General features: G+C 46.0%; 2 protein-coding genes across 4 annotated transcripts in view; both read left to right on the plus strand.

Annotated features, from left to right (window-relative positions):
• Window positions 1–5,707, plus strand: part of Taf5l (TATA-box binding protein associated factor 5 like) — a 20,542-nt gene extending 14,835 nt beyond the window's left edge. For all 3 annotated transcript variants that reach the window (XM_050146953.1, XM_050146954.1, XM_050146956.1), the window contains 2 exons: window positions 1,857–2,581; window positions 4,755–5,707. In XM_050146953.1, coding sequence (XP_050002910.1) covers window positions 1,857–2,581; window positions 4,755–5,552 — 1,523 coding nt within the window. In that variant the 3' untranslated portion in view covers window positions 5,553–5,707. The remainder of the gene's footprint in view (window positions 1–1,856; window positions 2,582–4,754) is intronic.
• A 15,971-nt stretch (window positions 5,708–21,678) lies between these two features.
• Abcb10 (ATP binding cassette subfamily B member 10) overlaps window positions 21,679–26,494 on the plus strand; it is a 35,776-nt gene continuing 30,960 nt past the window's right edge. The window contains exon 1 of the mRNA XM_050147049.1: window positions 21,679–22,173. Coding sequence (XP_050003006.1) covers window positions 21,756–22,173 — 418 coding nt within the window. The 5' untranslated portion in view covers window positions 21,679–21,755. The remainder of the gene's footprint in view (window positions 22,174–26,494) is intronic.

The following is a 26,494-nucleotide window of genomic DNA, read 5'->3' on the forward strand; positions in this document are numbered from 1 at the left end:
CTTTAAAAAAAATATTTATTTATTAATTATGTATACAATATTCTGTCTGGGTGTATGCCTGAAGGCCAGAAGAGGGCACCAGACCTCATTCCAGATGGTTGTGAGCCACCATGTGGTTGCTGGGAATTGAATTCGGGACCTTTGGAAGAGCAGGCAATGCTCTTAATCACTGAGCCATCTCTCCAGCCCGATAAGGGTTATATTTGTAGTAAAAAGTATGTGGAGATAATAAAGGTTGTTCCTAACTAGCTTTGGTTTATTCACTTTTAAATGGTTATATCTGCTGCTCTATGGTAGAGTTTTCTTACCGTTACAGTGAGGGACTTCTTCCAGCCTGCCTCTCATTCATTCAGCTTGTATTTAGATGGAGTCCTAGCGAGGCAGTGGTGTGAGATCCGACACATGTGCTGTCTTTGCAGAATATCCTGACCGGTGAGAAAGCCACACACGTGGAATGTTTTCATGGATGGGGCTCTTGTGCGCTCCCGTTCTGGTTTTGGTCTGCTCAATGATAGATGATTCTAGGATGACCCAGTAATAATATGTAGTTTTTAGTCATGAAGGTATAAAATAGTTTTTTAATAATTTTATTACAGCCTGGGCTACTTTTTCAGTGAAGCCTTACATTGCGTTGGGTTGTTGGAGTTTGTGCTAGTGCACATTTTCGTGGTCGCATCTAGTGTTTATCTAGATCCCTCTGTGGAATAGCTCATGGTTTTTAAAAAATAGGCTAACAGAGCATAAGTACTAGGTTACGTTTTATTCAATTTACTTCAACATGAACAAACATTACACTAAATTGGAAACCTTTCTGTTTCTGTATAAAATCCAAACTCATTACAGTTAAAGACAAGCAAAACCCAAAAAGCAGTAAAGTTCAAGTTAATGGTGGCTTTTGCTAAGGCTAACTTTTGCCCTCAGGTGTCTAGACACTGCTGTGGCTCTGAGCGAGTTGGGCATGGCTTGGTTGTATGGTACTTGTGCTTTGAGGTGGCTGCCCTCTGCTCCTCACTGTATCTGCAGAGCCCTTCCCTTAGACATTCTGTTCTCACTTGCACACATACTTAGTCCACATGCACCTCTTTTCCCGTGACAGTTAAAGCCTGGCTTAGCATTCTTTATCATTATCGAGTTTCATGACATTAAAATTTCAGACTAATGAGTGTTCTCAATGACAAGAAAATATCTTACTTGTAATTTATCACCAAGAAAGGAAAGTTTTATATTTTTCACCAAGGAAGTCAAAGCTTTAAATGCATATTGTCATCATCACACAGGACAAATCAACCTGGATAGCCAATGAGCTTTGATTTTACCCTTGACTACAGTACTCATAGAACCAAGGCTAAGTGGCATTCAAAAGATTTTTTTGAGACAGTCTTTTTTACTCTGCGTCCCTGAGCAGTCTGGAGCTCACTATATATGTCAGGTTGGCCTCAGACACAGAGACCCACCTGCCTTCCAAGTGTTGGAATTTAAGGCATGCATCACCACCCCGGCTTGCCACTTGGAAGATTTTGAACATACTTAGTTCTAACTTGAAGCCTATCAAGATAAAGTCTTTGTGAAGAACACAGTCTGCCTAAAACCCATCTAAGGACCCTCACAGGCGTGGGTTTCTGACCTGAGAAATACTGGGAAAGATGCTGGACTGTAGGTCTGGTCACAGCTGCCCAAGGCATGGCCAAATCCCCCAACAGTGACTGAACCTCAGAGTCTGCTCTTCCTTGTTTGATTGGGAAGTCTTTGAGACTCTAGAGTCTATGGGCAGGAAGTGTTGGGTTACTGGCTCTAGGGGGGCATCTTGTTTCTCCAGTGTTAATGGGTGTCAGTTTTTTTGCTGTTTCTCATTGCAGATTCTGATTCCCAGCACAGTCATGAAGTTATGCCTCTCCTCTACCCCCTTTTTGTCTACCTCCACCTCAACCTGGTCCAGAGTGGCCCCAAAAGCACAGTGGAAAGCTTCTATAGCCGCTTCCATGGAATGTTCCTACAAAATGCAAGCCAGAAGGACATCATTGAGCAGCTGCAAACCACACAGACCATCCAGGACATTCTGTCAAACTTCCAACTTCGTGCATTCCTGGACAATAAGTACGTGGTCCGTCTCCAGGAAGATAGCTACAACTACCTTATCCGCTACCTCCAAAGCGATAACAACACTGCCCTGTGCAAGGTGCTTGCCGTGCACATTCACCTGGACGTGCAGCCTGCCAAGAGGACAGACTACCAGCTGTATGCCAGTGGTGGCTCCTCGCGCAGTGAGAGCAGCAGCCTGGAACCACCAGATGTGCCCAACCCTATTCTGCAGAATGAGGCTGCCCTGGAAGTCTTGCAGGAAAGTATCAAGCGAGTCAAGGATGGACCTCCTTCCCTCACCACCATCTGCTTCTATGCCTTCTATAACACAGAGCAGCTGCTGAATACTGCAGAGATCTCCTCTGATAGCAAACTTCTGGCTGCTGGATTTGACAATTCCTGCATAAAGCTCTGGAGCTTGCGGTCCAAAAAGCTGAAATCAGAGCCCCACCTTGTGGACACATCTCGTATCCGTCTAGCCTGTGACACTTTGGAGGAGGAGGTAGGGGTGCCACTTACCCTTTCTTGTAGCTCTTTCCTGTTAGAGTGCTCTTCTTAAACCTGACCTATTTTCACCAAACAGTACTCGGTAGTCCCCTCCTAGGCAACCAGAGCTGGACTCATGCCAGATGACTTAGCCATTGATCTTGCTCATGCCTGAAAAATGTACATTAAAGCCCTTCTCCCAACACTCACCATTATATGAGTAGGCAGTGTTTACCACTGTCTGAAAAGCGTTGAGCCTAACAGATCGTCAGCTGAAATTGACTTTGGGGTCGCGTTACTTGTTTGTTGTTCTTTGCACTCAGATGTGCAGGTTCCAATAGGAACAGGATTGCTAGTTAAGGGTCTACATTTAAACAGTAGTGAATATTGTCTTCCCCTGCAGAAATCTAGGCTGTTTTACAGCTTGCCCAACATAATATACACTGGTGATGCCAGCACCTGTCCTAGCTCTGTGTGCCAAGAGTGGTCTCAGCCCCACTTTGAAAGGGGACATGTGTTGTAGAACTGTGATGTCTCCTCCGTCCGTACAGCAGCCTGCTGTCAGGTGGAGTGGCTAGTCTAGGGTGGCCATGAAATTGCAAACACAGTGGCCTGTGTTTCAATCTTTAGAGTCACTACTGTGTAAAAACTTGGGCTGAGAGAGACAGCCTCCATGATCAGCTTCTCTTGAACACCCAAAAGCTTTTGCATTTTCTAGCCTGAAGTGTATGTAGTAGCCATTTTGAGTAATTACAGATACCAGTGTTTAACTTCCTCAAGTTTCATGCAAATGGGAAGTAGTCGTTTGCTTTTCCTTAGTAGTTTTTTAGTGGAAGAAGCAATGCCTACTAAAAAGGTCTTCTTTCCCTGTGCAGGAACCAGCAAAGCTGAGTGCTTAAGAATCCCGATTGTCTTCTAGTTTAAAACCCCTTGTATTGGAAAATCACAACCATAGTATTCAGGAGCTTCCCTCTGAGGGAGTGGAGGGAAAATGGATTTATACATAGGCTGCAGCCTTGTGGGCAAGGGCTGTGGAAGCACACTTATCTCCAAGTGTCTTCTATTTTCATGGGGGGAAATATTTCCAAGGGTGATATGAGTCACTTGGCTCTGTTTTAAGCCTCCCCCCTCCTTACTCTCTCGCTCTCTATGGAGACTGGGCTATCCTCAAACTCAGAAATGTGTCTGCCTCCTAAATGCTGGAATCAAAGCTGTACACCACCATGCCTTGCTGTCATTCTCAGTCTATGGTTTGTTACTTTAGGAGACGTGTTTGAGGCTCTCCACCTTCCTGTTCTTTCTTTTCCTTTGTTTTTTTGCCCCCTACCCCCAGTCTCTAATATCAAAATCTTGATGGTCGTCCTAAACACTGGCATTGCATAATAGGTTACCATGTCCAGCTTTCATGTATCAGTGTTCACAGTCTCTTAGAGGCTGTGTACTCTGCTTTACAGTTCCTATGCAGTTAGGTTTTATTTTGGCTCAAGTCCTTCAGATTCCTCCAAAGCAGGCTCTCGTTTTGTCTCAACTGATCTTGATCTCAGGATCTGCCTGCCTTACTTTCTCGGTACTGTGATTAGATGTATACTGCCGGGCATGTCTAGGTTTCATTACATGGAATAGAAACAGCGAATAACTTGACTTGCAAAGTAGTAAGAACTGACGGCTAAAGTGAGCTCCATTAGGGAGAATCTAGGAACTTAATATCAATTCAGAAGTCAGTTTTTTCGAAAGATACCCATCAGAATTAATAGGGGATGTTCCATGGGCTTGCTTTTAAGTCAGATCCTCATTCAAAAATTAAGACTCACAAAAAGTAATTTCTTCAATCTGGTGTGACCTGTGGTTGGGCATTGTCAGCTGGAGTGACCATGAAGGGCAGACATGCCCTCTATGACAGATACTGCTTCCTAGGCAGGCCCTTTTCCTCTCTCAGGCTTATATTCATTGTGAAACCACTAAATATTTTCTTTTTTTTTATTTTTTTATTTTTTGGTTTTTCGAGACAGGGTTTCTCTGTGGCTTTGGAGCCTGTCCTGGAACTAGCTCTGTAGACCAGGCTGGTCTCGAACTCACAGAGATCCGCCTGCCTCTGCCTCCCGAGTGCTGGGATTAAAGGCGTGCGCCACCATCGCCTGGCCACTAAATATTTTCTTGTGTGTTTTACCACCCTACCCACCATGTTCCAGGAGAATGAGGAAGACAATACAGGCACAGAGATGAAGATCCTGCGTGGACACTGTGGCCCAGTATATAGCACACGGTTCCTCGCAGACAACTCGGGGCTGCTCTCTTGTTCTGAAGATATGTCCATCAGGTACTGGGACCTGGGGAGCTTCACCAACACTGTGCTCTATCAGGGACATGCCTACCCTGTGTGGGACGTGGACATCAGCCCCTACAGCCTGTATTTTGCCAGTGGGTCCCATGACCGCACCGCCAGGCTCTGGTCCTTTGATCGGACGTACCCGCTGAGGATATATGCAGGACACCTGGCTGATGTGGACTGTGTCAAATTCCACCCCAACTCAAACTACTTGGCTACAGGTTCCACTGACAAAACTGTCCGGCTGTGGAGTGCCCAACAGGGCAACTCAGTGCGGCTCTTCACAGGGCACCGAGGTCCCGTGCTCGCCCTTTCCTTCTCTCCCAACGGTAAGTACTTGGCGTCAGCTGGTGAGGACCAGCGGTTAAAGCTGTGGGACTTGGCCTCTGGGACACTTTTTAAAGAACTGAGAGGCCACACAGACAGTATCACCAGTCTGGCCTTTAGTCCAGACAGTGGTCTGGTTGCCTCTGCCTCCATGGACAACTCTGTGCGTGTCTGGGACATCAGAAGCACATCCTGCAACACACCTGCTGATGGCTCTTCGGGTGAGCTTGTGGGCGTGTACACTGGACAGATGAGCAACGTCCTGAGTGTACAGTTCATGGCCTGCAACCTCCTCCTGGTGACTGGAATCACACAAGAGAATCAAGAACATTAAGTTTTTATTCAGGCAGCAGACTGGGTGGGGCTGGGACTGGTCACAGTCCAGGACTTGCTAAAACTGAATCAGTGATTTCAAAAGAGCCCTCGCCTACCACACACTTAGCCAACACAGCCCTGGTGCACAAGACTCCAGTTGAGAGCTGGATGCTCAGGCTTCCCTGTAGCAGCTGTAGACAGTGTCTCCTGTGGCTTCTCAAGGATAACGGGAACAGGAACTAGGAAAAGAAGGGATGAACTAGCAGTCTTTCTTTTCCATACTGATAGAACCAGGACTTTTTTATTATTATTATAATTAATAATTATTATTGAGAAGAGGAAACCTGGCACTGGCAGAGGTGTCTCTGCAGGTTTGACTCCTGGCACTGGCTGTGATACTTGGAATTTTGAGGTTCAGGGAATTCATACTTTGGTAGCCCAGTGTATCAGGAAAAGGGGCACCGTATAATGTGCTTAGCCAAACATGGTGGGAAAGAAAGATTCTTTATTGCCTGCACTCCTGTCAGTCCTCCTCTCCCCTGGAGAGATGCTGTGGTGGGCAGAGGGTGGGCCTCGGCTCTTGAGTCGGTTGTCCAAGGTGCCATCCCTAGCACCATGAACAAAATTATGATAAAGAGTAATTTTGAGTAAGTCACGGGATAGACTTCAGAGTACTGATGACTGCTTACTCTGGGGTGTGACTTTCTGGTGTCTTTCTCCCTCTGATCTGCTTCCGCCCTCACTGCAGCACCAGTTCAGTGAACCGGAGCGAATCATGAGTGCACACTCACAAGCGTCAAACCATGCTCTAAGGACAGAGGAAGTTCTGATGGTGTGGACAGGATTAAATATTTCTGTTTTCTGAAAAGAGTTATTTTGTATTTTGTTTTCTATTAAAATGTATTTAGTTTCCAAAAAAAAAGTGTGGCATCTCATTTATGTTACGTCCAATGTCTGGATCCCCAAAACATCACCACAGGCTATATCTGATACAAAAACAGAGTATTGTAAGTTAACTCGGGTCCCTCTGTCAGTCCAAAGTAGCAAGAGAAACAGTGAAGGAGAAACCCCAAGCAAGAGAAAGAGGGAGTTTACATAGGGAAAGAAGCTTGGGGAATTCCATTGGGATTGGCTGCCTCTGAGTGGGGTGAAGGGAATACCAGACTTCCAAGTTTGGGATTGGCTGCCCGCTATGGTTTAAAGGGATTTTCCAGGTTTGAGGGAGGAATGCTAAGCCTCTAGGAGCTCAGTGATTGATCTCCTTTCCCTGCTCAGGGATTGACTGGTTTTGTGTCAGGCAGAGATGGCTCTGATTCTGGGGCCAAACTGTTTCTTTCTTTGGTTCTTTTTACCCTTTTTGACTGTAATTTTGGGACCAGGGCAAATATCTTTGGTATGCCTGAATCTAGAGGCTTAGTACATTCTTTTGGTCCTGGTTTCAGGGTCCGAGGACTTTTCTCCACCTCTAGGTTTGGGAGCAAAGAGCCTCTTCCCCTGACTCTGGTCCCATTTTCAGGGTGTTTCTTTCCCTGGCTCTGAATCCGGAGCCAGGCCACTTGGGGGTTGTGCTAGGGCTACAGACTCACTGAATCTGTAGGGGCCTGGACCTCTCAGTTTATACTTTGAGAATAGTCAAGTGCATCACTGGTCCCGGAAGGGTGCCTCACCTTTCTTCAGAGTAATGGCCAGAGCATAGGTCAGATCAGCCACAAAGCAAGTATGGTGGTCTGTTTTATTCTGTTCAATTTACTTTTTGTCATGTTCCTCCTGGTATCTAGTTGGATTACCTACATCAGTAATACATCCCATGTTGTTAGCTGCTGATGAGAGATGACCGTCTGGGAGGGTCCCACTGTAGCTAGACGTGTTGGTGTATACCTTTAATCACAACACTTGGGAGGCAGATAAAAGTGGATCTCTATGAGATTGAGGCTAGCCTGGTGTACATAGTGAGTTCCAGGGTGACCAAGGGTACATGGTGTGTAACACTTTCAAAAAAAAAAGGAGTGAGAGAGAGAAAAGAAATAAAGAGAAATAAAACATCCCATTGTAAACTATAAGAGGTCTAAAAGCTAGATAAATAAATTGTTGAGCTGGGCAGTCGTGGTGCACGCCATTAATCCCAGCATTCAGGAGGCAAAGATAGGCAGGCCAGCCTGGTCTACAGAGCAAGTTCTAGGGCAGCCAGGGTGGTTACACAGAGAAACCCAACTCAACAAAACAAAAACAAGTTGTTGAGCAATTCCAAAAGGATGGGTGTGGTGGCCTCTAATCCCAGCATTTAGGAAGAGCTAGAATTTGAGACTAACCTGAAATACATCCTGTCTAAAGAATAAACTACAAAAACAAACAAAAAAGTAATGCTAAGGGTAAAAATAGGTTCAGAATTTAGAGGGGTTTGCTTGGAGTTAATGTATCATTTTAGTCTACTAGAGAAATACAAATTCTGTTTATGCCAAGAGATGGTCTGCGTTGAAGTCCTCACATATGCTAAGAAAACTGCAGATATGGGCTGGAGAGATGGCTCAGAGGTTAAGAGCATTGCCTGCTCTTCCAAAGGACCCAAGTTCAATTCCCAGCAACCACATGGTGGCTCACAACCATCTGTAATGGGGTCTGGCACCCTCTGCTGGCCTGCAGACATACACACAGACAGAATATTGTATACATGATAAATAAATAATTAAAAAAAAGAAAACTGCAGATAAGTTAAACTGGAAGGTTTGAGTTTATTTTTAATTTTCAGAAGAATATGGCATATTTTGAAATATAATACAGCAGACACACCTGAAACTGCACCAGTCCTGACTGTACATACCTACAATCCCAGTATTTGAGAGGCAGAGGAAGGAGGATCACTGTAAAAGGCCAACTTGGTACACAGCAAGACCTCTCAAAAAATAAAAGTCTGGGAAAATAAATAAAATCAGGAACTACTCAATGTTTTAAGGATACCATGATTATTTCTTGTCCTCATGTTTATAATATCTTGGTTGCTTAAGATGTCTACTGAGTATAGACTTTCTCAGGTTGGTCTTTTAACATGTGGATTAAAAGGATGGTCTGTACTTGAGCATGTTCCTTAGTGGCATGTTTTGGTGAAATGCTCATTTTCTACACCAGCGCACACCAACATTCCTGTCTCTGGTGCCTGTGTGCAAAAGGAAAAGTGTCCATTATGGGATTTCCTTGTTTTGTGGAACTAAGGCTTGAACCCAGAGTCTTGTTAATGCTAGCCTCACCCACCCCCCACCCCCCATCTGGAAAGGTTACCAGGCATTCCTTGTCTGCATGAGTCACTGAAGGACAATTTAGGTGATTACAGGTATGTGTTTCTCTTTGGACCAGAACTTGTGTTAGAAGGGGGCATGCTGTGGTAAGCAGAACTAATGCTGTCTCTAACCCAGAGACTGCTGTCAACAATAACATCAGTGGTAGCTTTTAGTCTGTCAGTGCAATACAGGATGCTGTAAAGAGTGCTAGGGTCTAATTTAGGTTAAGAATTTACTGAAGGGGCTGTAGAGATGACTCAGGGTTAAGAGCACTGGCTGCCCTTTCAGAGGTCCTGAGTTCAATTCCTAGTGATAATAATGATAATAATTTGCTGAAGCCTTCTCAAGGCCAGGACAGGTAGTACAAGCATAACATCCCAACTATATAGGAAGTCGAGGCGGGAAAAACAAAAGCTTAAGACTAGACCGGGCAGCCTTAGTGAGACCCTCTTTTTGTAGAAGGGGTTAGAGAGCTCAGAGGTTACGGACATCTCTTCTTGGAGAGGACCTGGTTTAGGTTGGCTTGGAGCCAACCTTAACTCTAGTTCCAAGGGATTTTTTGACTTCTATGAGCAAATGATTTTAAAATATGGCCTAACTTTAGGCTACCGAAATGGACATTTAAAACAAGGGGGTTGCCTCTATACACCCATCAAACACAGTATGGGACCCTACCTCTTCCTGTTTTATTTAGATTGGATCATCCCTTCTTGGAAGAAAGAATTTCTCATGATCCTCTCTGAGGTTATAAGCAATAAACAAGCTTACGGGAGAGGAGTGGAATATCTGTCTACAGGTTGTATATAGAACTCCAGGGATGGTAGTCCTCTCCTGGCTGGGCATGATACAGTACACTATTAATCCCAACACTCAGGAGGCAAGGGCAGGAAGATCTCTGAGTTCGAGGCCAGCCTGCCTGGTCTACACAGTTCCGGGATAACCAGGGCTACACAGAGAAACCCTTTCTCAAACCAAAAAGAAAGAAAAAAATTTTCACATACACTGGAATCTTGGAGTTTTGGATGTGGCAGCTGCCCAAATCACCCCAATAAAACCTGTTTATCAAGCTGGACTTGGATAATTTTTTCTTGACTGTCATTCTCTCTTTCGGGGGTCAATAGAAGTAGACCTCGGGAAGACACACCACACTCTGAAACACTGGGCCTTCATTAAACTTTCCTAAAGCATGCTTAATTATTAGCATTAATTAGCGTTAACTTAAAATCCTGAAGTTTAAACTTAAGCACTCCTGATGTCCACTGTCCTGTCTGCTGCATTGACAGCTAAAGAAGAAGCAGAACTGAGCTTCGTGTGTCAAACTCCGAAAGTGGTAGAACAGCTGGCTGCATTGACAGCTGCCGAACAGGCAGGGCTTCAAACCTAGCCATTCACAAAGGTAGAAACAGCAGCAGCAAAAGAATGATGGCTGCTGCCTCCTGAACTGAGACAAAAGGCAGACGAGAGGTGAGCAGCTCTAAAGAGAGCGGCCAGGGCCAGGAGCAAGAAGGATGGTGGACAAGCCTATAGGTCTAGCAGCACGAAAGGCTGAGGCAATAAGATTGCCCAAGTTCAAAACCAGTCTAAAAACACAAGCTGAAGAGATGGCTCAGTGGTTGAGAGCTCAGGCTGCTCTTCCAGAGAACCCAGGTTTAATTCCTAGCATCCACATAGCAGCGCACAACTACCTGCCCGTAACTCCAGTTCCAGGGATCTGACGTTGTTCTGGTCTCTTTGGGCACTGGACATGCATGTGGTATGGACATACATCAGGCAAAACACCTGTCTACATAAGTTAGTTTTTTTTTAACGTAGGTCTTAAGAAAGAAAAAAAAAAAAGAATAGAGCTCCCAAAAGATTCCATTCTTCAAAATGTTAGTTGAGCATCTTACTTCATTCCTGTAGTACCAGCACTTGGAAAGCTGATGCAGGCGCGAGTGGAGGGCAAGGGGGATTGCCACAAACATAAGGCCAGCATATGCTACATTGTGTGACTCTGTCTCAACAACCAAAAGGGAAAAAAGGACAGAAGTAAAGACAGCAGAACTGGGATTAAAGAACTAGACTAGAAGGCAGTGAAGAGCCCAAAGAGGAGAAACTCAATCTAGTTGCCATAGTTTTAGAGAGCTGTCAAGGCTTTAGAGCCAGGAGTCTCAGACATTCCAGACCCAGGAGCTGTAACACTCACTACTATTCAGTGCTGAGGCTTCCTGATACGTAAACCCATTCATAAATTAGAACATCAGTATAGCTACACAAGATCCTATAACACTGCAGTTAGGGTCTACACAGAGCCTAACACAAGAGGGCGCCATCTGCCTGCAGTTTCCCTTTGCCGGCTGCTATTGCTCTCCGCTGGAAAAGGAGGGAAGAACAAAAAAAAAAAAAAAGAACCAAAGTACTTCCCGAAGAATTCAAATTGTAGCCAGTATGGTGTCACCAAGAAAAGCACAGCCACTATACCTTAGGGTTGAGTGGGAACAAAAGATGAATTCCTGAATGGTGAGTCCATTCATACTGTCTGTTCATAACACTGCCTTACTTACTTTTTCCATTGCTTTTGAAATACTTTATTTTAGCCGGGCAGTGGTGGCATACACCTTAATCCCAACATTCGGGAGGCAGAGTCAGGCGGAGGCCAATCTGGTGTGCTGAGCGAGTTCCAGGACAGGCTACAGAGAAAAACAAAAACAAAAAAGAAAAAAAGTGTGTGTGTGCATGTATGTATGTATGTATATATGTAATATATATTATATATACAATACCAAAGGTACTTGTCATGCTTTCTCCACTTGTATAGACCCTGCCTAACTTTTCAGGAATCCATTCAGAAACTGTGATGATATCTTGTTTGTACTCTAACAAAGCTTGCCTGAAGATCAGATGGTTGGTTAACTAGTGGCTAGCTCTGCCCTCTGTTCTTCAGGCAAGCTTTATTTGTTAGAGTACAAACTATCACCACGAGAAAATATTAGATAGGGCTGGAGAGGTGGCTCAGAGGTTAAGAGCACTGGCTGCTCTTCCAGAGGTCCTGAGTTCAATTCCCAGCAACCACATGGTGGCTCACAACCATCTGTACTGAGATCTGGCATCCTGTTCTTACCTGTGGGCATACATCGAGGCAGAATGTTGTATACATAATAAATAAATAAATCTTTTTTTAAAAAAAGAAAATATTAGATAAACTCTTATTCAGCTTCTGAAGAGGCTGGAGTGGGGCAGGAAGAACAAAGCCAGGGTGGCCAGGTAGTGTAGGCAGGGCTGGGATTGCTCACACAGGTTTGGATCATTATTCCACTTGAGCAAACTGTAGACATCTTTGAAAGTTTATGTATCTGTGGTACACATCTGCTAAGCTGGTATCAGATGTGATAACAGGACTAAGGTTATATCAGATGTCTGAATGGCTGACCCTTGATGCCCTCAAAAAATGGCATTGATGTCTCTTCTCAGGCTTTCATTTCCTTTCCTGTGAGTTACAAAATGTAGGCTGTCATTTCAAAAGCCTGTCTGGGTTGTGTTAAGCATTTCTGGCTTTAAGATTACTACCAGTGGGCATCTCTTTGTAAAAGCCCTTCCTTTGTTCTAGAATGTAGGAGCATACTTTCCTGACTTTGCCGCATGAACTGTTCTCTGCCTTCCCCAGTGAGATAGCTGTCTTTCCTAACCTGGTGACTGACACCCTTGCCAGGCTTCCCCCACGGGAAACTGATCTCACAGTTCTGGAGACGATGGGTCCAAGGTCAACAAGTCTAGGGCCGGCTTCTCCTGAACCTGGTTTTGTAGATACCCTTTCCTCCCTAGACAAGGTCACATTTCAGTGTGTCATAATCTTCTCTTACACAGAGCTGGTTATAGTTGGTGAAGCCCTGCTCTGACGTATTTGTTTAATGTTAATTATTTCATTAAAGCCTTGTTTCCAAATACAGTCACATTCTGGGGAACTGTGGAGATTAAAATTTCAACATAAAACCTGTGGGGCATAATTTATCCCTAATCAGAGAATCAGAGAGCCCCCCCTCTGTGTGTGTGTGTGTGTGTTGTGTGTAGTGTGATTGAACTCAGATCCTACTAGGTAAGCACTCTATCTATCTACAGCCCCTTGTAAGTCTTTGAATTTGTGATTTACCACCACATGGCCATGGCACAGGGGCTCTTTAATAACCATGTCTATGCCTTAAGAAGATCGCAGCATGCCGGGTGATGGTGGCGCACGCCTTTAATCCCAGCACTCGGGAGGCAGAGGCAGGCGGATCTCTGTGAGTTCGAGACCAGCCTGGTCTACAGAGCTAGTTCCAGGACAGGCTCCAAAGCCACAGAGAAACCCTGTCTTGAAAACCCAAAAAAAAAATATAAAAATAAAATTAAATTAAATTAAAAAAAAAAAGAACTCTTAATCGAATCTCCTTTGTTTAGCTTTCTTCCTGGCCATTATCCATAACAATGTAGCGATTTGCTTGAGGCTATTTACCAAGCTTGACTTCACTTGCTTCCTGGAGCAGAATGACCTGGAGAAGTGGCTGAAACAACCTCTGACTGCCACGCAGGCTTCTGTAAAATCTTGCTTTTCTGCCCCACTTCGTGGTTTTAGAGCAGTGGTTCTCAACATGTGGGTCACAACCCTGTTCAGGTCACAGGTCAGATATCCTACATAGCAGACATTTACATTACAATTCAAAATAGCAGCAAAATTACAGCCATGAAGTAGCAACGAAATAATTTTATTGTTTGGGGGTCACCACAACATGAAAAATGGTATTAAAGGGTTATAGCAGCAGGAAGGTTGAGAACCACTGTTTTAGGGTATAAAATGAAAATACTAGCTGGACCCAGAATGGAAGCCTTTTAAGAGCTATCCTGACTTGAGTCAAGTGGTAGCATCTCTATTCTTACTGGTGTTGGAATGCTTATTCCAGAAAGATTCCCTAAATGGTATCATGCTGATCTGTCACGATGAGCAAGGGAGGGAAGCAAAGGGAGGGTGATCTCTTTGAGTTCAAGGCCTACACGGGAAGTTCAGGCTAGCCGGGGCTACAAAGTGAGACCCTGTCATTAAAACAAGACAATGAGGAGCAAGAGGCAGCAGTGGCAGCTGGGGTACAGTGGGCCTCCACAACACATGGACACTTCTGAGGTTGGAAAAAAACAGTGAAACATTCAGGATTTTGATCTGAATTATAAAATGGCCCCAAAGAAGCAGGCATAGTGACTCATACCTGTGATCCCACCATTTGGAAGGTAGAGGCGCGGGGTGGAGGTGGGGGGTGTGACAAGGGGCAAAAATTCAAGGCCAGGCTGGGAAAGACTTGAGTTTGAGGTGAGATTTCACTGTATAAGGAATTTCTGACTGGAGAGGAGGAACCCCAAAAGCTCCAGGCATTAAGGTTGCCTCAGTGTCCAGTACGACTCTTAGAGGCCCGCTAGGAACCCTACGCTTGTTCTGCCGCTTACAACCGACTAGGGTCTTTCCAGCTCTGAGGGAGAAAGATAAGGGAAGCTGACAGTGTGGCAGATGATAGTTCAGAATAAAGATAACCTCAAAAATTATCAGGTATTGCCATGTTGAAAATTAACTAGGTTTCTGTGTAATGTATTGAATTTGCTGTATCTTTGAAATAAGAAACTTCCTTAATTACAGTGTGAACTTTCTCATGGTTAGCATTTGTTGACCCCTCATTGGTTACCTAGCAATAAATCTTTGGCATTTTGACTCCGTATTTGCACGAGACAGCCATGCCTTGTAACTTTTTGACAACCTAAGAACTATTTTAAACACTTAATTTGTTGGACTCTAGCGTCCAAACACCGAGAAGGAGTCGCCCCCAGAGACCATCTCATACATTACAGCCGATGCAAAAGCATGAGGATTTTATTAATTCTGTCATGACAGGGACCCCCAGCATTCGGGAAGCCGAGGGACCTCGAATAGCGGGTACAGTCTACTTTTAAAGGAGCCACAGAAGCAAGGGTGGTTGTTCTTTGACTATTCTGATTGGCTTATTTGAAAGGGCTATTACCAATAATTGACTGGAGAGCTGTTGCCAGATCAGATGAGGTAAGAGGTCATCTTGACCCCGTTTCCCAGGGGACCGAACCAAAACATACGTATATGGGTAATTGTTCAGGAACTGAGTACGTGCGAGTGTAGCTGTTAGGTCCTTGGTTCCCGGGGAGGAGGGGAAGCACTATGGCACAGAGGCTGAGAGGTTTCAGAATTGTCAAAAATGGCTTTAGGATTGTCTTAAAGTCTTACATTTAGCTGAAGAACCACGTCAGGATTTTTATTTCTTTTGCTGGTTTTTACTTGTCAGCTGCTTTGTTTCTTTGTTTTAATCAAACAAGAGCTCTCTGTGCAACTGAGCCTAGCCTGGAACTCACTGTATAGACCAGCTGGTGTTGAACACACAGCCATCCTCTGGCTTCAGCCTCACAAGTCCTGGCATTATAGTTGTGAGCTACCACACCCAGCTTCTAGAGTGATGTTGAACTGTAGCACGAATAATAAAAAACCCAGAGACAGAAGATCAGAGAAGCCAAGCCACTAGAGAGCTCTTACCTGTGTGAAATCTTCAGAATGAAAGAGAGCAAGTTCCTGTCTCATCCTCCATTCTATTCCTCTGTAGGGCTGGATTAGAGGTGTGCACCACCACTGCTCAGCCTCTATGGCTTACTAGTGTGGCTGCTGGAATTAAAGGTGTGTGCCGCCACTGCCTAGCCTGTATGGCTGACTAGTTTTAAATTTATTAAAATACAAATGAAATAGCACTACATTGAACAGTCATGTAGACACCAACTTCCCTTCTCTGATCTGAACAGAGCCACATGAAGTTAAGAAAACTTATTTGAAAACTAAGTATATACCTTCCACCACATGAATCCACAGGCTTAATGGTACACAACTGCAATCCCAAAAGCCTGGAGGGGGCACCAGGACACTCACTGGGAGTCTGAGGCCAGCCTGAGTTTATGTGGGGCATTCCAGCACAGCCAGGACTCTCTAAGGAGATGGCTGTAAACAAACAAACAAACAAACAAAAAAAAACAATAACTGCAGAGACATTCCAAAAAAATTTAAAAGGGCCACAGTGATGCCATGTCTCAACAAACCACAACAGCCCCCCCCCAATCTCTCCACCAAAATAATCGTGTATCCATCAGGTGTTATTTTCATGTGTTTTTCATTTTTTAAAAAATAAGAATGAAGCTTTGATTTGTCAGGGGTTTTTTCCCAATTCTATGGAGATAGTCATTATTTTTCTTTTCTTCTTAAGTGTATTAAGGTATATTAATGAATTTTCAAATATCCAATCACTCATCCAGGATTTTTGTTTTTTTGTTTTTCAAGACAGGGTTTCTCTGTGGCTTTGGAGCCTGTCCTGGAACTAGCTCTGTAGACCAGGCTGGTCTCGAACTCACAGAGATCCGCCTGCCTCTGCCTCCCGAGTGCTTGGATTAAAGGCGTGCGCCACCTTCGCCCGGCCACTCATCCAGGATTAAAGTGTGTGTGCGTGCGTATTGTCTGTGTATAAATACAAGTGCTCTCAGAGAGCAGAGTTACTGGATTCCCCTGGAGCTAGAGCTTTCGGCAGCTATGAGCTGCCTCATGTGAGTGCTGGGAACTCAATAGCAATAGGTTCTTTTTAAAAATAGTTTATTTAAATTTATTTTATGTGCATTGGTGTAAAGATCCCCTTAAATTGGAGTTACAAACAATTATGAGCTGCCGTGTGGGTGTTGGGGATTGAATCTGGGTCCTTTGGAAGAGCAGCAGGTGCATCCTACCACTGAGCCATCTCTCCATTCCACACTCTTTTAAAAAAAAAAAGATTGAGCAGGGTGGTGGTGGCGCACGCCTTTAATCCCAGCACTCGGGAGGCAGAGGCAGGCGGATCTCTGTGAGCTTGAGGCCAGCCTGGTCTACAAGAGCTAGTTCCAGGACAGGCTCCAAAAGCTACAGAGAAACCCTGTCTCGAAAAATCCAGAAAAAAAAAAAAAAAAAGATTGGGTTTAACTGTGTAGTTCTGGCTGTCCTAGAACTCACTATGTGGTCCAGGAGGGCCTCAGACTCACAGAGATCCACCTTCTGCCTTCAGTGTCCTGGGATTAAAGGCACATGGTCATTGATCAGTTTAAATGCTGAGTCATCTATCTAGCTCTGGATAATTTTTCTTTTCATGTGAATTTAGCCCCACACTCTTAAGATAATACTATACCTAAATATTGTAAACCTGTAGGATTAGGTCCACTGTCTTACTATTTTATTTATCTTTTTTTTTTTTTTTTTTTTTTTTTTTTTTTTTTTTTTTTTTTTTTTTTTGCTGCTACTGTTTTGAGACACAGTCTCACTGTACAGACCTGGCTGGCCTGGAACTCACTTTGTAGACCAGGCTGGCCTTGAACTTACAGAGCTCTGAATCAGTGCTAGGAATGCTGGGATCAAAGGACTGTGGCATTATGCCTGGCTTTTGTTTTTATGTTTAAGACAGCGTCTCACTGTGGAACCCAGGCTGGAATGAAATTCCTGACAGTTCTGCCACAGCCTCCCAAGTTCTAGAACTATAGGTGTGAGCCTCTGTCACAACTCATTTGGTATGTGTATTTTTAGATAAGGTTTGCTATAGGACTCCAGGTGGTTTCAAGCAATCCTTCCATCTCTGCCTCTTAAGCAGTTGGGAAGACAGGTTATGTTGTTTTTTAAATAAGTCAGCTGCAACTACCACAATGATATACCACAGGGTTAGTGTCTTTGTTTGTTTGTTTGTTTTTGGTTTTTCGAGACAGGGTTTCTCTGTAGCTTTGGAGCCTGTCCTGGCACTAGCTCTTGTAGACCAGGCTGGCCTCAAACTCACAGAGATCCACCTGCCTCTGCCTCCCGAGTGCTGGGATTAAAGGCGTGCGCCACCACCGCCCAGCTAAATTTAGTGTCTTGATACAGAAGGGAGTTGTCTCAGAATTCTGGAAGCTACAAGTCTAGCTTACAACATCACAGGGGTAGCCTTTCCTGTCTCCTCATAGCTTCTCACGACTTTGTGGGCAGTCTCTGTTTCCCCTTGGCTTGCGGCTGCATACCTATCTCCGCCATTGCTGTCACTGGGTGAGGACCTAGCAGGTTGACCACTAATGATGAACACCGCTCCTTCATACTCGGGCTACCACAGGAGGGAGGGGTCAGTGTTTAAGAGTCTCAACTTCGGTAAGCTGCATCTGCAATTCCTAGTTTCCAGACAAGGTTCTAGGCTGAGAGCTATCATTTTAGCATAGCCATTTGAAGGGACCAAATCTCAACCCTTATTTGGCCTCTTGAGATGATGCCGTGACCTGTGCTGCCCTGTCTTCCTGAGACGCTGTTAAGAGACACGGCCACACTCTCAGGAAGCATGGTGTGGAGTCACTGGAAGCTCCGCGGCAACTTCTAAAAACGTTTCTGTTCGAATGGGTTCTATGCCCTTGTGGCCCCTGTCTCCAGGCGTCATCCTGCCACTCAGGTGCCACAGAACAAGCTATGCATCTGATCAAAGGTCTCCCATCAGTTCCTGGACTGCAGCCAGGACACGGTCAGCTTCTACTCCCATTCTACCCTATATATCTGTTCTATTGTCCTCTGAATACGCCTAACCCAGCAGGTAGACCAGCTCTCAGGTTTCCTCTAGAGATCACTTTAGAATCCGACACCCGTGAACCACTAAGCCTATTAAGATTTTGTTCACCTAGGGTCTGAACTCCTCCAGGCCAGTCATACTTCCTCCCAGAGCCCTTTCTGTCTTGTGGGAAGGACTTGAACTTTCATCTGAGCCCAGCATTGCTAAACCTTTCTCTATGTTGCTGGGGACTGTGCACTGCTTTGTTTGTCTGTTTGCTTTTTTCAAGTCAGGGTTTCACTGTGTAGCTGTCTGATCTCCAGACATGATGTATAAACCAGGCTGTGCTCGAGCCCACAGAAACCCACTAGCCTCTGCTTCCCGAGTGCTGGGGAATTTTGCACTGTTAACTTGCCCACTTCTAAGTAGCCTGCTTCTTTCCTTGCCAGCATACTTTAGAGCATCTCTTGTGCTTTGATAGAAGCCAAGGAAATTGTCCTAATTTCTAGGGTAATCCGTGTCTTTCATTCCTTCCTCCCTTCCACAAGATCTCATTAATTATGTATGTTCAAGTGTAATACTTCTTTGGGGATAATTATTTTCAGGTTATTTCCCTGATTTTTAATTGTTCGTTCATTCAATTGATTTTTAATTACATCTTTTATTTGTGCATGTGCGTGCGTGCATGTGTGTGTGTGTGTGTGTGTGCAGTTGTGTGGGCATAAGTATGCCTTAGCACATCTACATGGGTCAAAGAACAGCCTGTTGAAGTCAGTCTTCTCCTTCCACTATGTGGATTCTGGCAATCACATCAGCAGTGTTCGCCTTATTTCCTGAGCCAATCCATTTGCTTTCCTTCCTTCCTTTTTTCCTTCCCTCCTTCCCTCCTTCCTTCCTTCCTTCCTTCCTTCCTTCCTTCCTTTCTTTCTTTCTTTCTTTCTTTCTTTCTTTCTTTCTTTCTTTCTTTCTTTCTTTCTGTTTTGAGACAGGGTCTTACTTTGAGTCTAGTAGCCTGGCATTTCCTCACGGCGATCTTCCCGTTTCAGCCTCCAGGGTAGCATTACCTGTAATCCCTAAACCTGGAGACAGGAGTAGGAGGATTACTTGACGTTCAAGGCTAGCTTGCTTTATATACTGTATTTTAAGCCAGCTAGGGCCACATCAAAACTGTCTTGACACCCCCTACCCCCTAACAAAACCCTCTACAAACAGAAAATCTTGGTGAGTTTAGTTCTGTCTAATCAGTTACTCTTATTTTTTCTATTGACTCCGGGCTCCAGAAAATACTGTCTGAGAGGATCAGGCTAGGAAATTGAAGACAGTTCCTCATTTCTGGCCCTCACAACAGCAAGTATGTTCTAGAAAAGGGGAAAGAGCAGTAGGAAGTAAGAGGAACCCTAGATTTGGCTGAAAATGGTTAATTTCAGCTGTAGAGATGGCTTAGTGACTGGAGAGATGGTTCAGTGGTTAAGAGCACTAGCTGCTCTTCCAAAGGACCAGGGTTCAAGTCCAGCATGAAAATCTCCATGTGGAACCCCAGTTTCCACAGGTAAAATACTCATACATGGAAATTTTTTTATTTTATTTTTTAGAGAGCAGGGGGCTGGAGAGATGGCTCAGAGGTTAAGAGCATTGCCTGTAAGGGTAACCTCCTCATCCCTCCTCATCCCTCCTCACCCCTCCTCATCCCTCATGTTGTTGTGTGTATGCTTGCAGGCCAGAAGAGGGCACCAGACCCCATTACAGATGGTTGTGAGCCACCATGTGGTTGCTGGGAATTGAACTCAGGACCTTTGGAAGAGCAGGCAATGCTCTTAACCTCTGAGCCATCTCTCCAGCCCCCTGTTCATCCCTCTTGACCTCAGAACTTCCAAGTGTAAGTGAGGCCCTTGTCTGAGAGGGAAAACATAACAGATGCTAAAATGTCAGGAAGTCAGACCAATATGGAAAATTCTTATATGAATATTTTGTTGGTTTTTTTGTTTGTTTGTTTTGAGAGAGGGTTTTTCTATGGAGTCCTGGTTATCCTGGAACTCACTATGTAGTCCAGACTGGCCTAGAACTCAAAGAGATCCACCTGTCTCTACCTCCTGAATGCTGGGATTAAAGGCCTGCCCAATATGTCTGGGCCAAACATGGAAATTTTCTAAGGAAGGAAAAAACAAAACAGAAGACATGTAAGCAAAGCAAACTCCAGCCAGTCGCTGCCTGCCTGGTTTGTGTTTTTTTTTTTTTTTTTTTTGTTTTTTTTTTTTTTTTTTTTTTTTTTCTGTATCTGTCTGATATGAAGCTCTATCAGCTGAGCTGTATGATCCCTCCCCCCACTCTCTATTCTAATAAATGACGTTTCCAGGTTTGGGATTAGGGTAAAAAGAGGAAGAATCCTGAAAATTTAGAGACGGATTCCACATTTGAAAGTCTCATGTTTTGTTCCTTAAGGGTCGTGTGTCCGTGTTGGTTTTTTTTTTTTTTTTGAATACTGAACTAAAATACTTACGTTGAGGTTGTTTTGTAAACCCATTTTTTAAAATTTTATTATTTGTTATTATTTTTATAAGACAGCTTCTCACTATGTACCTCAAGCTGTCCTGCAACTCACTATATAGTCTGTCCTCGAACTCACAGAGATGTATGCCTCCCAAGAGCTGGTAATAAAGGCGAGAGCCACTACACCCGACTGAACTCATACATTTTAACCAGTAGGAAGTGTCTTTCACTTGCATTTCGTTCTGGTCTTGTGAAATATCTACGAGTCCACAAACTCTTCTCCTTCTCCCGGGCCTCCCCACCCGCGTGGATCTCGAGACCACTGCACGATGGGTCACTTTGACTCTCCGGGACATTGCGGGGTGCAGCTCCGGGGTCCCGGCCTCTTCGGCACCTGCTACATTGCGTAGGACTCCAAGGTGTGGATACTTCACTGTCATCCCCCAGCCTCCACAACCGCAAAATAGCGGGAGGCCATGCACCGGCGCGAGAACTGAGCGGCTCGCAATCACTCAGCACTGATCTGTAGTAAGCGACCTGAGCAACGCGCGTGCGCACTCCGCCCGTCACGGGCGAGAGAAAGGGCTCCAACGCTCCCGGGTTTGCAACCGAAAGGCTCGGGAGCGCCAAAAATCTTCCGCGTGCAGCTCGCGGGCGCAGGCGCTAGCGGACTGCTGCTAAGACAAGGCGTGGCCCTGGAGCCACCCGCTGGTCGCCGCCCAGGGGTGGTCCCTGCGCGGCGGAAGGCGCGGCCCGGGCGCCCGCCCGATGGGGCGGGAGGGGGGCGGGTCGCTGCTGCGTCCCCGCCCCGCGCTCGGGCCGGGCCGGGAGGGTCCCCGGGCTTGCGGACGGGCCAGCGGCTGTGCTTCTCGGGACAGACGCAGCGTCATGCGCAGCCCCCCTGGCAGGGCGCTGCTGCTGATTACACGCCGGGGCCCGGCCGTGCGTGCGTGGGCCCCGGCAGTGTCCTCTAGGACGTGGCTGGCTTCTGAGTGGAACCCGCTCGTACGCGCGTGGACGTCTCGAATCCATGAGCCGTCCCCGGGCCTCCGCTTTCCCGCGCCCCTCTCCCGGCTGCCTGGCGGCGTGGGGCGATGGGCCACATCCTCAGCGGCCCGCAGGTGCTGGGTACTGGCAGGATCCCGCGGCGTGCGTCCCCTGTTCGCCAGGTTCCAGGGAATTCCAGCGGCAGCCACCGGTGTGCGAGACCTTGGGGATGACTCCCGGCGGCGGCCCGCGGCGCCACGGCGCTCAGAAGTGTGGAAGCTCCTGGGGCTGGTGCACCCTGAGCGCGGGAAGCTGTCAGGTAGGAACCTTGGGGGGACCAGCGGGCTGCAGGGGACCCAGGCCTGGCATCGGCCTCGGCCGCGGCCTCGACAAGGGCGTTCAGATCTGCCGACACCTGTTGGAAGGCTATGGGTGCCGTCTTGACTGGCGGGCGCTCACCGTCTGAGGTCAGCAGAGCCTGTTACCAGAATATTTAAATCGGTCCCCACCAGCTAGTTGGCAGCGTCTGCTTTGGAGCATTCTCTAAATAAACTGGAGTTTAGACCTTTAAGAAAAAGTTTTGCCAAAACCATGTCTACTTTGTATTATACATTTATAATGTTTTTAAAAAACCATCACCTGGGCTACACAGTATCAAATAACCAGCAATATTTCACATTAAGCTGAGCACTGTGAACCTCATGCTGGCTGTCACTTCCCTAAGTGATCAGGACCAGACATTGGCCACAGCATAAAGAAACCAGACAGTAACTCAACCGAATCAACTAAAAGAAATCAGAATGGGCTGATTCTAAATGAAAATATTCTGTAACTCGCTGGGTTTTTTAGCAGTCATTGGAGGCATGGCTGGAGCAAAGACCTGCTGAGAGCTGGAAAGTCCTGAAGGTTTTCTACCTCCATTTCCCTGTGACAGTGGATTGTGGCCTCCTTCTGTGGGGTTGTCTTGGGAACTGACATGGAGTCCCGCCCCTGCTGGGCTTCCCTGCTTAGTGGGCAGGAAAATAATTTGAATTAGAGATGAAATGGAGATAGGCCTGAGGGTATTCCAAGAGGAAGACAACCTTGTCATACAGCTCTGAAACAGGCAGCACCCTAAATTGCTTGCTGAGTCCCTTGCTGTACAGATTACTCCTTTGGGAGAGATTGGACTTGGAGAAGGGTGTCTATGGAGCGAGGGCATATGGATCTGCCATCTACAGGAGTTAGCACGTTGGGGTGCCCTTAAGTATAAAGAAGAGACAATTTACTATGGTTGTGGGTTTTAATGGAAAACATTTTTTTTTTTCTTCTTGGCTAGCTTGTAAACCTGTTTACCTGTGTTTCATTTTTTTTTTAACAAATCGTTTGTTTGTTTTTTTTTATTTTTTTATTTTGTTTTTGGTTTTTCGAGACAAGGTTTCTCTGTAGCTTTGGTTCCTGTCCCGGAACTAGCTCTTGTAGACCAGGCTGGCCTCGAACTCCCAGAGATCCGCATGCCTCTGCCTCCCGAGTGCTGGGATTAAAGGCGTGCGCCCCCACCGCCCGGCTCGTTTGTTTTTATTTTATGTGGTGTTTTGCCTTCATGTATGTCCGTGTGAGGTGTTGGATCCCCTAAAACAAGTTACAGTCAGTTGTGAGCTGCCATGTGGGTGCTAAGAATTGAATCCATGTCCTCCCAAAGAGTAGCCGGTGCTCTTAACCACTGAGCCACTGGACCCCCTCCCCTGTGTTTTATTGAGACAGGTTTAATGTAGTACAGGCTGACCTCAAACTCACTACTAAGGATGACCTTTAACTCCTGATCTTCTTATCCATCTCCCAGAATTGAGGTGTGAGCCACCAAACCCAGGTTTAAAGTATATTCTTGGGGGAGGGGAGGACACAGAGCTGGGTATGCATGGAGGAGCCTGGAGACTCTGGGGAACTGGGCATGCCCAGACTGTGAGGCGCTGAGACAAGAACTTAGTCTGCTTCTGAAGCTTCAGATTTCAAAGTTTTGGGGACTCGGGCCTTGCTAGTACCACCTAGCCCTTCCCTATCTGCTCCTATCTGTCATCTCTGTGACCTCTCCCCACTTGTCCTGCCTACTAACATATGCTGTGAAGTCTGCCTTAAGTCACTCTACCAACCTACGTCATCAGAGCAGACGGTCTGCCTTACTGAAACATCAAACGTATGATTTGAGAATTAACCTCACTGCAGCTGGTATGATAGTGAGTGGGCTTGCTTTTGAGTCAGGGGCTTGCTCTGTCATCCAGGCAGGCCTCTAACCTGAGATCTCTTGCCTCAACTTCCCAAGTGCTAGGAACACTTTAGGCTTCTAAGTAGATATAGTAAAGCTATTCTGTCTTCAGGATGTTTGAAGACCTCTTTATATAGCCTATGTTTTCGTCAGAAGTCATCGGAGGTAAAGCCAGTCTGGTTTTGGGTGCTGGGGGAAGTAAAAGGAAGTCGTTAATTTGTAATAAGATCAGGCTAAGCAAGAGTTGGCACATCTCCGACCGACGTGCTGGAGGAGCAGAGCTGTTGTGTAGGTTTGTGTCTTTCTGTCTCTCTGTCTTGTTTTTGAGACACATACCACTTGGTAGCCCAAACGACCATGAGCACACAGCAGTCTTCCTGCTCAGCCTCCTCAGTGCCGAGATGATAATAAGCATGAGCCATCATGGTGTCATTATTTCTTTAAAGAGCTCCAAAAAACAGATATAAGAGAAAAAATCTGGTGTTAGGTGTCCCCCCCCCCCCTCTCTCTCACTCTCTCTTTCTCTCTCCTCTGGTTTTTTGAGATGCTTCACTGTGTAGCCCCCCTGGCTGACTTGGAACTTGCTCTGTAGACCAGGCTGGCCTTGAACTCAAGAACTCTGCCTGCCTCTGCTCTGCCTCCCCAGTGCTCAGATTAAAGGCCTGCGCCACTACTACCTGGCTTCTGATGTTCAGTTTCTAATTTTAGTGAAAGTTAACATCCCAAAAGTGTGGTTGTGTTTAAATAATAACCTTTCCTTCCCTACTGTTCAGCAGTTTGTTCCCCAGACGATTTTGATGTTAAGTATCCAAAATTTGGAAAACAGGGCCTCCTGTTTGAAATGGCTGCGGATAATTGTCCAGAGCAGAAGTCACATAATTGCTCTTCCTCCAGGCAGCCCACTCCTTCAGGATTTTGGCTATCTTGGTATCCCTGGGTCTGCAGTGCTACCCAGAGCCTTTTCTCACTGATAAGTCTTCCTCTTATCACTTTGGCCACAAGGAACCTCAGAAGGTGCTGAGCCCAGAATCATCAGAACATGCCCAGAGCAGACAGGAGGTACTTGTTCAGGCTTTCTGTGTGCTTAGCAGATAGGAGGCCAGGGCCCAGATATCCCAGTGAGCAGTGGGCCCCAAGATGAGAAGATACTTAGAGTACCAGGTCTCCTGGCTCACAGAGTGGGTTCTTAGCTAGAGTAGAGTTAGACTGTTGGGTGTTACATTCTGCTCTCTTCCCTTCATGTTTCAGACAGTGCAGATATGTAGGATTTGGGTCTGCTGCTTTCCTGAATTACCAGTAAGGGCTGGGTTTCTCTGTGTAACCCTGGCTGTCCTGGAACTCATTCTGTAGACCAGGCTGGCCTCAAACTCACAGAGATCCATCTGTCTCTGCCTTCTGAATGCTGGGATTAAAGGTGTGCACATCACTGTCCAGCTCGATAATGACTTTTCTTGAAAGCCGATGCCTGCCTGGAACCGTGGCTGAGTTTGTGGGTTGACTTTTATAGCTGTGCCTGTGGAGTGACCGTAGTGAAATACAGTGTAGAAAGGATGGAGAGAGACTATCTCCAGCTGCTGCTTCCTGATGCCCAGGCAGAGCTGTGGTCCAGCCGGACAGGGCTAAGGGACAAGAGGAGCAGCCTGTCATGTCGGGGCTGCTCCAGGGATCTGAGTATTTCCTGAGCCTCTGTTTCTTCCTCAGCTTCATCCTGGGTTTTCAGCCTCCATATCTTCACTTCCTTCCCTCCACTTAGGGCCAGCTCAGCTCAGCCTTCATCTCCCATCTGCCCTCCACCCTGTTCTTGTCACATCCACAGCATCCCTGGAAATGTCTCCCTGATCCCCCATAACCCAGCATGTCCGCAAACAGCTGTCACGCTCTTGAGGAAGCTGCCTTTTTGCCCTTTTCCTTCCAGCCCCTGGTCTCTGAGATGGGACAGCTGAGTTTCCTCTGAACCGAGCCACCACACAGGTCATCTCTGAAGTGACAGCAGGATCGATAAGGATACACACAGCTGCTATGCTTGCGTGCAGGCGAGTGGGCACCGTGCCAGGTGCTTTCTGGGTGTCTAATCTGCTCAAGACAGCTCCGTGAGAAGGTGCCGTTGTTGTTTGGATATTTATGTCAAGATCCAGCCCTGACATAAATTGTCTCTTGGACTAGTGGAGAGGCGTGGGAATAATTGAGGCACAGTTCACACAACAATATCAGGAGGGAGACTTAGGGTTCATTCAAATCCTGAAGATCACCTGGCATTTATTATCCGAACAGCTTTTATATCAAAAAGGCAAACTGAGGGGGAAATTTATTAGCATTCTGTTAAGGGGTAGCAGGACTTAAGTCATGTCTGCAACTATGCCTGCTCTGTCACGTAGACCGAATTAACACCTCTTCCCCA

This window comes from Alexandromys fortis, unplaced genomic scaffold (genome assembly GCF_014885135.2).
Source record: "Alexandromys fortis isolate MF-2015 unplaced genomic scaffold, M_Fortis_MF-2015_v1.1 scaffold_12, whole genome shotgun sequence".
NCBI lineage: Eukaryota > Metazoa > Chordata > Mammalia > Rodentia > Cricetidae > Alexandromys > Alexandromys fortis.